The sequence below is a fragment of the Falco biarmicus genome, chromosome Z, assembly GCF_023638135.1.
Source record: "Falco biarmicus isolate bFalBia1 chromosome Z, bFalBia1.pri, whole genome shotgun sequence".
Taxonomy (NCBI): Eukaryota; Metazoa; Chordata; class Aves; order Falconiformes; family Falconidae; genus Falco; species Falco biarmicus.
In genome coordinates this window covers 30,738-41,845 of record NC_079311.1, presented here as the reverse complement: position 1 = coordinate 41,845, position 11,108 = coordinate 30,738, and the positions used below count along the sequence as shown (strand labels likewise).

The 11,108-nt window shown below is 58.7% G+C and overlaps 2 protein-coding genes across 2 annotated transcripts; both read left to right on the top strand.

Annotated features, from left to right (window-relative positions):
* The first annotated feature begins 775 nt into the window (after positions 1 to 775).
* On the top strand, positions 776 to 5,001 carry LOC130142660 (acrosin-like). Its single transcript, XM_056324969.1, has 6 exons — positions 776 to 981; positions 1,295 to 1,495; positions 1,835 to 2,100; positions 2,391 to 2,536; positions 2,995 to 3,224; positions 4,848 to 5,001. The coding sequence occupies exons 1-6, from the start codon at positions 893 to 895 to the stop codon at positions 4,999 to 5,001; spliced, it is 1,086 nt and encodes a 361-aa protein (XP_056180944.1). The 5' UTR covers positions 776 to 892.
* A 3,377-nt stretch (positions 5,002 to 8,378) lies between these two features.
* On the top strand, positions 8,379 to 10,813 carry LOC130142659 (acrosin-like). Its single transcript, XM_056324968.1, has 5 exons — positions 8,379 to 8,452; positions 8,766 to 8,966; positions 9,306 to 9,571; positions 9,862 to 10,007; positions 10,466 to 10,813. The coding sequence occupies exons 1-5, from the start codon at positions 8,379 to 8,381 to the stop codon at positions 10,811 to 10,813; spliced, it is 1,035 nt and encodes a 344-aa protein (XP_056180943.1).
* Positions 10,814 to 11,108: the final 295 nt, after the last annotated feature.

Here is an 11,108-nt window from a genome sequence, read left to right as displayed (position 1 = left end):
AACCGCGTAGGGAAGTGTGGCCGTAACATGCATAACATAGAATGGAGAACGGCGTTTCCAAATCCCTTCCCGAACTACAGTCAAAATTGCCAAAAAGCTTAGGATGGGTGATACGGCCATGGACAGCCAGCTCCAACTGGGAAAGGAGGGCTGCCACACAGGCTGAATCAGTAATGAGATTAACAGGGCCTGGGAAATAAAGAAATGCCAAGGCCGCAGCCCGCAACGCCATGACTTGCGATGATCCTTCCTGATGCACAATTTGGGAAGGCCATTGCCCATTTTTTTCCAAGCCACTGCGGCTTTTCCCACTTTTCCAGACCCATCTGTAAATACCGTATCACCTTTGATTGGTGGTCTCCAACTCAGTTGCCGTGGCTGCAAAGTTAGATCTACAGTCATTGCCCAAAGTGGATGAGGTGGATGATGGTACTGAACTTGCCCTTGAAAATTGCCAAGAGCCACTTGAAGGGCAGTAGAGTCTGACAGCGCCCATTCAGCGCAAAATTGTTGTACAGGGGCTATCACAACATGTGGAACACCTCCAGTCCACTCTAAATATCTTTTGGGGATTTTTACGATCAATTCAGTAACAAGTTCGTACCATCAAACCAGCAGATTTCATAGACTGCAAAGGCAAAGTGATCCCAGCTTCTGCCTCCACTCCTGCTTGGAACCCCTCCTATTGCCTCCCCTCCCTACCCTCACCCCCCCGCCCCACCCCCCCTGCCCCACCCCCACCCCCCCCGACACCACCACGCCCAGCACCCGGAACCAGGCACTCTGTGACATCAGTCCCACGTCCAAGGGAACCCCGGGCAACGGGAATCCTGCGGGCAGTCCGTCGGCAGCCGTACTGGTGGCGACAAGCCCTCGTCCTTGCAGCTGCCACATGTCGCTGGCAGCGATGGATTTTCTGCGTCTCCTCGTTGTCCTGCTGGCCGTGTGCTGTCCTGTGCACGGCACATGGGACAGCTGTGGGTAAGTGGCCCGAGGCTCTGGGAGGGAGTTGGGCAAGCCTTGTGGGCTTCACTGGAGGGGGCCTGCTTGTCCCCCGTGGCCACCCCCCAGGTTCCTGAAAGCCATGTGGGAGGCTCAGTGCCTTGACAGCAGCCAGGCCGCCGGCACAACTGGTCTGCGGGCTGAAGCAGAAAGCGGGGCGAGGGGAGCGGGTTTTGGCCCCACGGGTTTCCTCGGCCCGTCTGGCCATGCCTTGTGGGGAGGGAAGACGGCTGGCCTTCAGCCGCAACGGCGCAAGCCACCCAGCAGCACAGTAAGGAGTTTCTGGTTACAGAGGGAGCTGCGGGCTTCGTCCCATGGCTTTGCACTACGGCATGTCGCGCGTCGTGGGTGGCACAGATGCCCTGCCGGGGGCCTGGCCCTGGATCGTCAGCATCCAGGCTCTCGTGGAAGGAGGCACGGCGCACATCTGCGGGGGCTCCCTCATCAGCCCACAGTGGGTCCTCACAGCAGCCCACTGCTTCATCGAGGTCAGGTAAGGAGGACCAGGGCTCGGGGCTAGCCCCACAACACTAGCAGGTGCCCTGAGCGCAGCGGCACGTGCTACTGCCGTCCCCTTGCCCTGCAGGATGCCCAGTGCCTGGGCACTCCGGAGCCCCGCCGAGAGGCTGCTCAGGAGAAGGCTGGGCTCGTGCCACTGCTTCCCAGCAGCCTCCCGCTCAACGCTGCTTGAGCCCAAGGCACGCGAGGGCAGTCGCAGCCTCCCTAGCGCTGCTTGCCTCTCTCCCTCGTCGAGCAGAAGGCAGGGCAAGTGCCGGGCTGCTGCAGCACGTGGCTGCGCTCCCTCTGAGCCCTCTCTCCATCTGCCTTCCAGGGACATCACCGTCTTGCGCGTGGTGCTCGGTGCCACCCAGCTGACTCAGCTGGGCCCTGAGGCTCAGGTGCGCGCCGTCAGGCGGCTGCTGGTTCACCAGCACTACTGGAACGTCACGCAGAGGAACGACATTGCCTTGCTGGAGCTGGACCAGCCTGTCCAGTGCAACAGCTACGTACAGCTTGCCTGTGTGCCCGACGCCTCGCTGAGAGTCTCAGAGCTGACAGCCTGCTACGTCAGTGGCTGGGGTGCCAGGAAAGCAAGAGGTGAGTGGCCCAAACGCAGTGGCGGTGCCAGTGCAAGCTTGGCCAGCTTGGGGAAGGAGGATGCGCTTCCTGACGGCAGAGGCGAAAGCCAGTGTCAGGCTGTGGGGGCATATGCCTCTCTCTTCCAGAGAGGGGCCGGAGCCATTGACCCAGAGCAAGGCAGAAAGGCAAGAGCGGTCCAGCGCCTGTCGGCATGCAAAGCCGAGCCCCGGGGGAGCGCTTCAGCCAGACGCGGGAGGAGAACTGGCAATCAGCGGCTGGGTGTTCATTCCTTTCTGTGCTCTTCACAGCTGGAGGATCGGCATACGTGCTGCAGGAGGCCCAGGTCCACCTCATTGATGCCAGGGTCTGTAACAGCAGCGGCTGGTACAGGGGGGCCATCCACACCCACAACATGTGTGCTGGCTATCCGCAGGGCGGCATCGACACCTGCCAGGTAGGAGCGTGCTACAAGCCAAGCCCCGGCAGCACAGGCAGCCCCGCCACAACCGCCCAAACGTGCGCCATCATGGCCTTTTGCTGGCCACTCACACTCCCATGGCTGGGTCCCCACCGCTGAGGGCCTTACCCGCCCTTCCCCATGGGCAGGCCCTTGCCCAGGGCCTGCCCGCCTTGTCCCGGAGGCTTGGCACGCTGCCCAGAAGGCCCACGCGGTGCCCTTGGCAGCCCACAGCTCCACCATCCCAGCCGTCTGACACACCTTCACCACCACCGTGAAGAGCGGTGAGAGCGAGCCCTGCCTTACAGGCCCACCGCCCCCTGCCAGGCAAGCTTCTACAGAGCTTGGCTGGCCACTGAATGCAGCTCTGGCAGGTGCCGTGAGAGAGAAGGAGCCAGCCACCGGGCTGACGGTGGCCACCCAACAACCCCTTCGTCCTCTCTCCTGTGCTGCAGGGGGACAGCGGTGGGCCTCTCGTGTGCCAAGACAAGAGCGCCGACTACTTCTGGCTTGTTGGCGTGACCAGCTGGGGGACGGGCTGTGCGAGAGCAAGGAAGCCCGGAGTCTACACCTCCACCCAGCACTTCTACGACTGGATCCTGGCGCAGATGGGCCTGCGCCCAGCAGTAACCACTACTGCAAGGCCACAGCCAGTCTTCACCTACACCCCCGTTCAGAGGCCAAGGCCAAGGCCAAGGCCAAGGCCAACAGAATCGAGCCGGTTTCCACCCTGCCCGTTTCCAGTCCAGAAGCTGCTGGACTTCTTTACTCGGCTGCAGGAGCTCCTGCAGTACCTAAGGGCGAAATAGCTTGGAGCAGCACCGTGAGCAGCATGCAGGGCAGGCTGCAGCGCACGACGACCGTTTCCTGCTGGGGCAATCCCTGCTGATGAAAGGCAGCCTCAGTGACAAAGGCCTGCTCTGTCCTGCCCGCGCTGCTCACAACGGCAGAACTCAGCAGGCTGCCTTCTTGCAATAAAGTGTTTCCGTTGGCATGGCTAACCATGCGCCAGTGCACTGCAGTCTCCTGTGCGAGGCAAGGACTTCCAGAGCCGGCACCTGCCGAAGGAGGCAGGCTGCCAAGTCGGGCACAAAGGGTCACCGCAAAGGGCTGAAGCTCTGCCTGCTCCGAGAGAAGCATGAGGGAACAGTGGAAGGAAGGCAGGCAGGTCATAGGAGGGCTCAGGGCCTTGGGGGTGGCAGTTGGAAGCAGAGAATGCCTTGGGCTGGCTCCTGCTGGCATCCCTGTGGGCTTCTGTACGAGGCGCAAGCCAGCTTGAAAGTGGCCTCTCAGGGCCAGCTGGGCTTCAGGGGAAATCCACGAGCTGGGGCCTTTGCTCACGCCACGGAGTTCCTGGGCTTCCCCAGGCTGCTCTGCTTTCACAGCTGCACCACGTTTCCAAGCCCAAGCCTACGGCTGCAGTGGCTGCAGGGAGCGCCTTGAGCTTTGAGTGGGAGCAAAGAGGCTGCTGCTGCTGCTGCTCGGCAGTTGCCCCCCTCCCTGGCTGCCTCCTGGCTGTAGTAGCGGCCACGCTAGAGGAGCAACCGGAGGCCTGGGGCATACCAGACCCCTATGGAGGGGTGCCGCGGGGACTCGAGTGGAATGGTCGAGACTAGGGGACCAGGCCCCCCGTCCGGTGGGCTTTTTTTGAGGGCTTGAGGCTCTGCAGAGGGGTCTGGGGTGCAACGAAGGCCTCAGAAGGGGGCCTGAGTGGACTAGAGAGAGCCTAAGGCAGCCTCCGAGTAGCCAGGGGAAAGGGTGCCCAGTGCCAGGTGGCCTCCACAGCCACCAGGGACCTGGGCACAGGCACCGTCACGTGGGGAGGCAGGGAGCGTGGCATGGGCTTGTTGTGCTCATCATCTCCTTGCCCCTTTGCAGTGCCTTGATCTTGCAGCTAGCCCAGGCACTGCCCCCCACCAGCACAGGGACCCTTGCACAGCACTCCAGCTTAAGATCACTGGCACCGGCTGCCCAGAGAGGCCTCTGGAGACATTCCAGCACCACCTGCACAGGATTTTGTGCAACCTGCTCTAGCACAGCCTGCTTTTGCAGGGCGTTGGACTGGATAATCTCCAGAGGTTCCCTCCAACAACGACCATTGTGTGATTCTGGGACTCGCGGCACTTTGGCTGAGGAAGAAGAGGTCAGGACCCTCAGGCCACCCGACACCTGACTGCCTTCCCAGTGCCTGTCCAAGAAACCTGCCAGTCCTCACTAACAGAAGTTGGACCTGCACACGTGGGCTTGCACATGTGCATGAGCACTGCAGGGCAACAGCCTTCTCTCTCTTCCCCGTCCTCTACCGCAGGGCGAGCGCAGATGTTCTGCCAAGGGAGCACCAGCCTGCACAGGCCCCGCTGCTGTCGCTGTCATGCAGCGCCTCTTCTACCCCGGGCTCCCTCTACTGTGTCCCACACCACTGGCCTGGTGTGATGGCAGAGCCAGTGGCACTACCCTGTTGACGCAGAAGGCTCGGACACAACTGATACGACCAATGTGATCAAGTTGGTGCCACTTTATTAAGGGATACACAGCAATTCATACTCTACAGATGCTCTTAACAGACTCACAGCCATTTATACCCCCAGCTAAAAATACACACTCTATGCAGGCTTTGGTATGGAAAAGGTGATCGGTTAAAACGACTCGTTCACACGCTTCCACCTCCCCTAGGATTGGTCCCAGTGTGGTGCCCACACGCTGCTCCCCCCTTGTGCAGGCATCCGGTTTTTCCTCACCTTTCTGTCCAGCTCTCTTATCTCTCTGGCGAGTACACAGTCTCTTTGTCTCTCTTGGCCTTGCATATGTCCTTCACAACACCTGCAGCTTGTTACAGCTGCGGCCTGCTCGGCCTGCTATTCCAACAAAGTTACGTGGTCTGCACTGCTCATAATATGTCCGTTGTCTTCCAGCCACTCCACAAATCCCCCTTTTTGTTTTTGAGCGATCCAGACCCCTTTTATCAATCTGTTCATCATTCTCATAAAGCAATTCCACACGCAGCCCATTATCACCAAAGAGATTACAATGGCAAATAACATCGTTAACCCGCGCAGAAACAAGTCTTTTAACCCTCCAGTAATTCCTAAACCCTGTAGCCAGTCCGTTAACCCGTTCTCAGCCTTGATGGCCTGTACGTTTTTTCTCAACTCTGCAAGCTGCTTATGAATAGAGTTTGAGCGATCAGTCAAATTCATACAACACGTTCCTTAGCGCTCTTCATTCTAGGCTACTCTCTACTGTTCATGCTGTTTCCTTATCTTCTAGAGGTGAGATCACATTCCTCCTTTGTTTCTGTTGCATCCTAGTTTCTTCTCATACTCCCTCAAAGTTATGAACTCTTTGCTGCAGGATCTCAGCTGCACATCGCCAAAGCAAGGCCACAACCTCACATTATCCCACTGTCTCTGTTCCGTACGATTCTACAATTACCGGGGCCCCCCTCCCCCTCCCCCTCCCCCCCCCCCCCCTTTTTTTTTTTTTGAACAGCTAGTACCGGGTTTTCCATGTTCTGCAGGGCCCTTGCAAACATGACGGCAACCAAGGCAATAGCAAACAAACGATACTGCCAATTGAGTGAATGGATGCCAAAAAGGCTGACATTTTCTCAGGTTTTGATAACATGTTGCTGCAATGGGGTGCCTAAAATCCGCGCAGCATGTACCATCAAAATCCTCACAGCCATGTCCTTGAGCCAACAACAAAAAGCCAATACTTGCTCTGTTTTGTATGTAATAGCGGCCAATTTGACTCACGTTCTTAACTGCCTAACAAACAAGGTGATTTAACTCTTGAATGCTTTCCCTGCTGTTACTCCGGAGAAGAGAAGAACCACTGCAATACGTTCCCGTCAGTTCCATAAATCAACTACATCATTACCTGCTTCATCCAAAGCTATATTGCGTTTAAGCGCATTATGCTTATCAACATGTTCACGTGTTGATTTATGTGGGTGTCATGGTCCCATCGTAGCCTCCTACTACGTTAGCATCTACATAAAGACAACTATCGACATTCAAAGCGCAAACAATATCAGCTTCTTTTGCATTAACATCATACAGAGGTAATCCCTTGTCCCCGATATCAAGGCTTTCAGTAAGATTCTTCATTCCCCACATACATTCACTTGTTTGCAAGTCAGGAAGGGCACACCAAGCCAGGATGTGTTCAGTTGCTGTGCTAAGGAGACCCACACATCAGTTGTTGGGTTGACTGGCGGCAGCAGCGCTCCCACGGTCCGGCACGCTAAGCTCAGGCCGCACACAGCGAGCAGGTATCCCATCGCGGACCTTCATCTGTAGAAACACAAGCATCACCTCTCCCCCAAGTTAACAATCCATGCGGTCCTGACCAATGCCTGGTATGAGGGTCTTTCCCGCGTACTAAGACACCTTGGTGCTTTTGCTGCTTGTCACCAGTTGACACAAAATATCGTACAATGGGAGGCACCGCACGGTCGACAGAGATTTTCAAAAAGTTCAAAATATAGCATGCTTTCTCGGAACGTGCCTCTGGGTCATTCCCCTCATTCCCCTTTTCTGTTTTTCAAGCAGGCGTTTAAGAGTATCATTCATGCATTCAACGATGGCTTGGCCCGCAGGGGAATGGGGAATACCAAATTGCTGGGGATCCCCCACCGGCATTGTAATGAGTTACATCTGTTGTAACACCAGCGTTGGAAAGCTTGAAGGCCTCTGCCATTAACTCCAAAACGGGGCACGGGGATACCGTTTGGACAGGCTGGACAGGCTGCAACAATGCTGCGTGCAGCAGCCTGAGAGAGACTCTTTTGGCCAAACTGTTGGTACAAGAATCGCCAATTCTGATGATAAAATTGGTGGGCTAACACGACCTGCAGGTGGGCCTCAGGAACAGGCACCGACAGAGCCACAGAACCTGGAGCATCAACTCCAGCATTGCCATCGATTGCAGAACCGCGTAGGGAAGTGTGGCCGTAACATGCATAACATAGAATGGAGAACGGCGTTTCCAAATCCCTTCCCGAACTACAGTCAAAATTGCCAAAAAGCTTAGGATGGGTGATACGGCCATGGACAGCCAGCTCCAACTGGGAAAGGAGGGCTGCCACACAGGCTGAATCAGTAATGAGATTAACAGGGCCTGGGAAATAAAGAAATGCCAAGGCCGCAGCCCGCAACGCCATGACTTGCGATGATCCTTCCTGATGCACAATTTGGGAAGGCCATTGCCCATTTTTTTCCAAGCCACTGCGGCTTTTCCCACTTTTCCAGACCCATCTGTAAATACCGTATCACCTTTGATTGGTGGTCTCCAACTCAGTTGCCGTGGCTGCAAAGTTAGATCTACAGTCATTGCCCAAAGTGGATGAGGTGGATGATGGTACTGAACTTGCCCTTGAAAATTGCCAAGAGCCACTTGAAGGGCAGTAGAGCCTGACAGCGCCCATTCAGCGCAAAATTGTTGTACAGGGGCTATCACAACATGTGGAACACCTCCAGTCCACTCTAAATATCTTTTGGGGATTTTTACGATCAATTCAGTAACAAGTTCGTACCATCAAACCAGCAGATTTCATAGACTGCAAAGGCAAAGTGAACCCAGCTTCTGCCTCCACTCCTGCTTGGAACCCCTCCTATTGCCTCCCCTCCCTACCCTCACCCCCCCGCCCCACCCCCCCTGCCCCACCCCCCCCCCCCCCGACACCACCACGCCCAGCACCCGGAACCAGGCACTCTGTGACATCAGTCCCACGTCCAAGGGAACCCCGGGCAACGGGAATCCTGCGGGCAGTCCGTCGGCAGCCGTACTGGTGGCGACAAGCCCTTGTCCTTGCAGCTGCCACATGTCGCTGGCAGCGATGGATTTTCTGCGTCTCCTCGTTGTCCTGCTGGCCATGTGCTGTCCTGTGCACGGCACATGGGACAGCTGTGGGTAAGTGGCCCGAGGCTCTGGGAGGGAGTTGGGCAAGCCTTGTGGGCTTCACTGGAGGGGGCCTGCTTGTCCCCCGTGGCCACCCCCCAGGTTCCTGAAAGCCATGTGGGAGGCTCAGTGCCTTGACAGCAGCCAGGCCGCCGGCACAACTGGTCTGCGGGCTGAAGCAGAAAGCGGGGCGAGGGGAGCGGGTTTTGGCCCCACGGGTTTCCTCGGCCCGTCTGGCCATGCCTTGTGGGGAGGGAAGACGGCTGGCCTTCAGCCGCAACGGCGCAAGCCACCCAGCAGCACAGTAAGGAGTTTCTGGTTACAGAGGGAGCTGCGGGCTTCGTCCCATGGCTTTGCACTACGGCATGTCGCGCGTCGTGGGTGGCACAGATGCCCTGCCGGGGGCCTGGCCCTGGATCGTCAGCATCCAGGCTCTCGTGGAAGGAGGCACGGCGCACATCTGCGGGGGCTCCCTCATCAGCCCACAGTGGGTCCTCACAGCAGCCCACTGCTTCATCGAGGTCAGGTAAGGAGGACCAGGGCTCGGGGCTAGCCCCACAACACTAGCAGGTGCCCTGAGCGCAGCGGCACGTGCTACTGCCGTCCCCTTGCCCTGCAGGACGCCCAGTGCCTGGGCACTCCGGAGCCCCGCCGAGAGGCTGCTCAGGAGAAGGCTGGGCTCGTGCCACTGCTTCCCAGCAGCCTCCCGCTCAACGCTGCTTGAGCCCAAGGCACGCGAGGGCAGTCGCAGCCTCCCTAGCGCTGCTTGCCTCTCTCCCTCGTCGAGCAGAAGGCAGGGCAAGTGCCGGGCTGCTGCAGCACGTGGCTGCGCTCCCTCTGAGCCCTCTCTCCATCTGCCTTCCAGGGACATCACCATCTTGCGCGTGGTGCTCGGTGCCACCCAGCTGACTCAGCTGGGCCCTGAGGCTCAGGTGCGCGCCGTCAGGCGGCTGCTGGTTCACCAGCACTACTGGAACGTCACGCAGAGGAACGACATTGCCTTGCTGGAGCTGGACCAGCCTGTCCAGTGCAACAGCTACGTACAGCTTGCCTGTGTGCCCGACGCCTCGCTGAGAGTCTCAGAGCTGACAGCCTGCTACGTCAGTGGCTGGGGTGCCAGGAAAGCAAGAGGTGAGTGGCCCAAACGCAGTGGCGGTGCCAGTGCAAGCTTGGCCAGCTTGGGGAAGGAGGACGCGCTTCCTGACGGCAGAGGCGAAAGCCAGTGTCAGGCTGTGGGGGCATATGCCTCTCTCTTCCAGAGAGGGGCCGGAGCCATTGACCCAGAGCAAGGCAGAAAGGCAAGAGCGGTCCAGCGCCTGTCGGCATGCAAAGCCGAGCCCCGGGGGAGCGCTTCAGCCAGACGCGGGAGGAGAACTGGCAATCAGCGGCTGGGTGTTCATTCCTTTCTGTGCTCTTCACAGCTGGAGGATCGGCATACGTGCTGCAGGAGGCCCAGGTCCACCTCATTGATGCCAGGGTCTGTAACAGCAGCGGCTGGTACAGGGGGGCCATCCACACCCACAACATGTGTGCTGGCTATCCGCAGGGCGGCATCGACACCTGCCAGGTAGGAGCATGCTACAAGCCAAGCCCCGGCAGCACAGGCAGCCCCGCCACAACCGCCCAAACGTGCGCCATCACGGCCTTTTGCTGGCCACTCACACTCCCATGGCTGGGTCCCCACCGCTGAGGGCCTTACCCGCCCTTCCCCATGGGCAGGCCCTTGCCCAGGGCCTGCCCGCCTTGTCCCAGAGGCTTGGCACGCTGCCCAGAAGGCCCACGCGGTGCCCTTGGCAGCCCACAGCTCCACCATCCCAGCCGTCTGACACACCTTCACCACCACCGTGAAGAGCGGTGAGAGCGAGCCCTGCCTTACAGGCCCACCGCCCCCTGCCAGGCAAGCTTCTACAGAGCTTGGCTGGCCACTGAATGCAGCTCTGGCAGGTGCCGTGAGAGAGAAGGAGCCAGCCACCGGGCTGACGGTGGCCACCCAACAACCCCTTCGTCCTCTCTCCTGTGCTGCAGGGGGACAGCGGTGGGCCTCTCGTGTGCCAAGACAAGAGCGCCGACTACTTCTGGCTTGTTGGCGTGACCAGCTGGGGGACGGGCTGTGCGAGAGCAAGGAAGCCCGGAGTCTACACCTCCACCCAGCACTTCTACGACTGGATCCTGGCGCAGATGGGCCTGCGCCCAGCAGTAACCACTACTGCAAGGCCACAGCCAGTCTTCACCTACACCCCCGTTCAGAGGCCAAGGCCAAGGCCAAGGCCAACAGAATCGAGCCGGTTTCCACCCTGCCCGTTTCCAGTCCAGAAGCTGCTGGACTTCTTTACTCGGCTGCAGGAGCTCCTGCAGTACCTAAGGGCGAAATAGCTTGGAGCAGCACCGTGAGGAGCATGCAGGGCAGGCTGCAGCGCACGACGACCGTTTCCTGCTGGGGCAATCCCTGCTGATGAAAGGCAGCCTCAGTGACAAAGGCCTGCTCTGTCCTGCCCGCGCTGCTCACAACGGCAGAACTCAGCAGGCTGCCTTCTTGCAATAAAGTGTTTCCGTTGGCATGGCTAACCATGCGCCAGTGCACTGCAGTCTCCTGTGCGAGGCAAGGACTTCCAGAGCCGGCACCTGCCGAAGGAGGCAGGCTGCCAAGTCGGGCACAAAGGGTCACCGC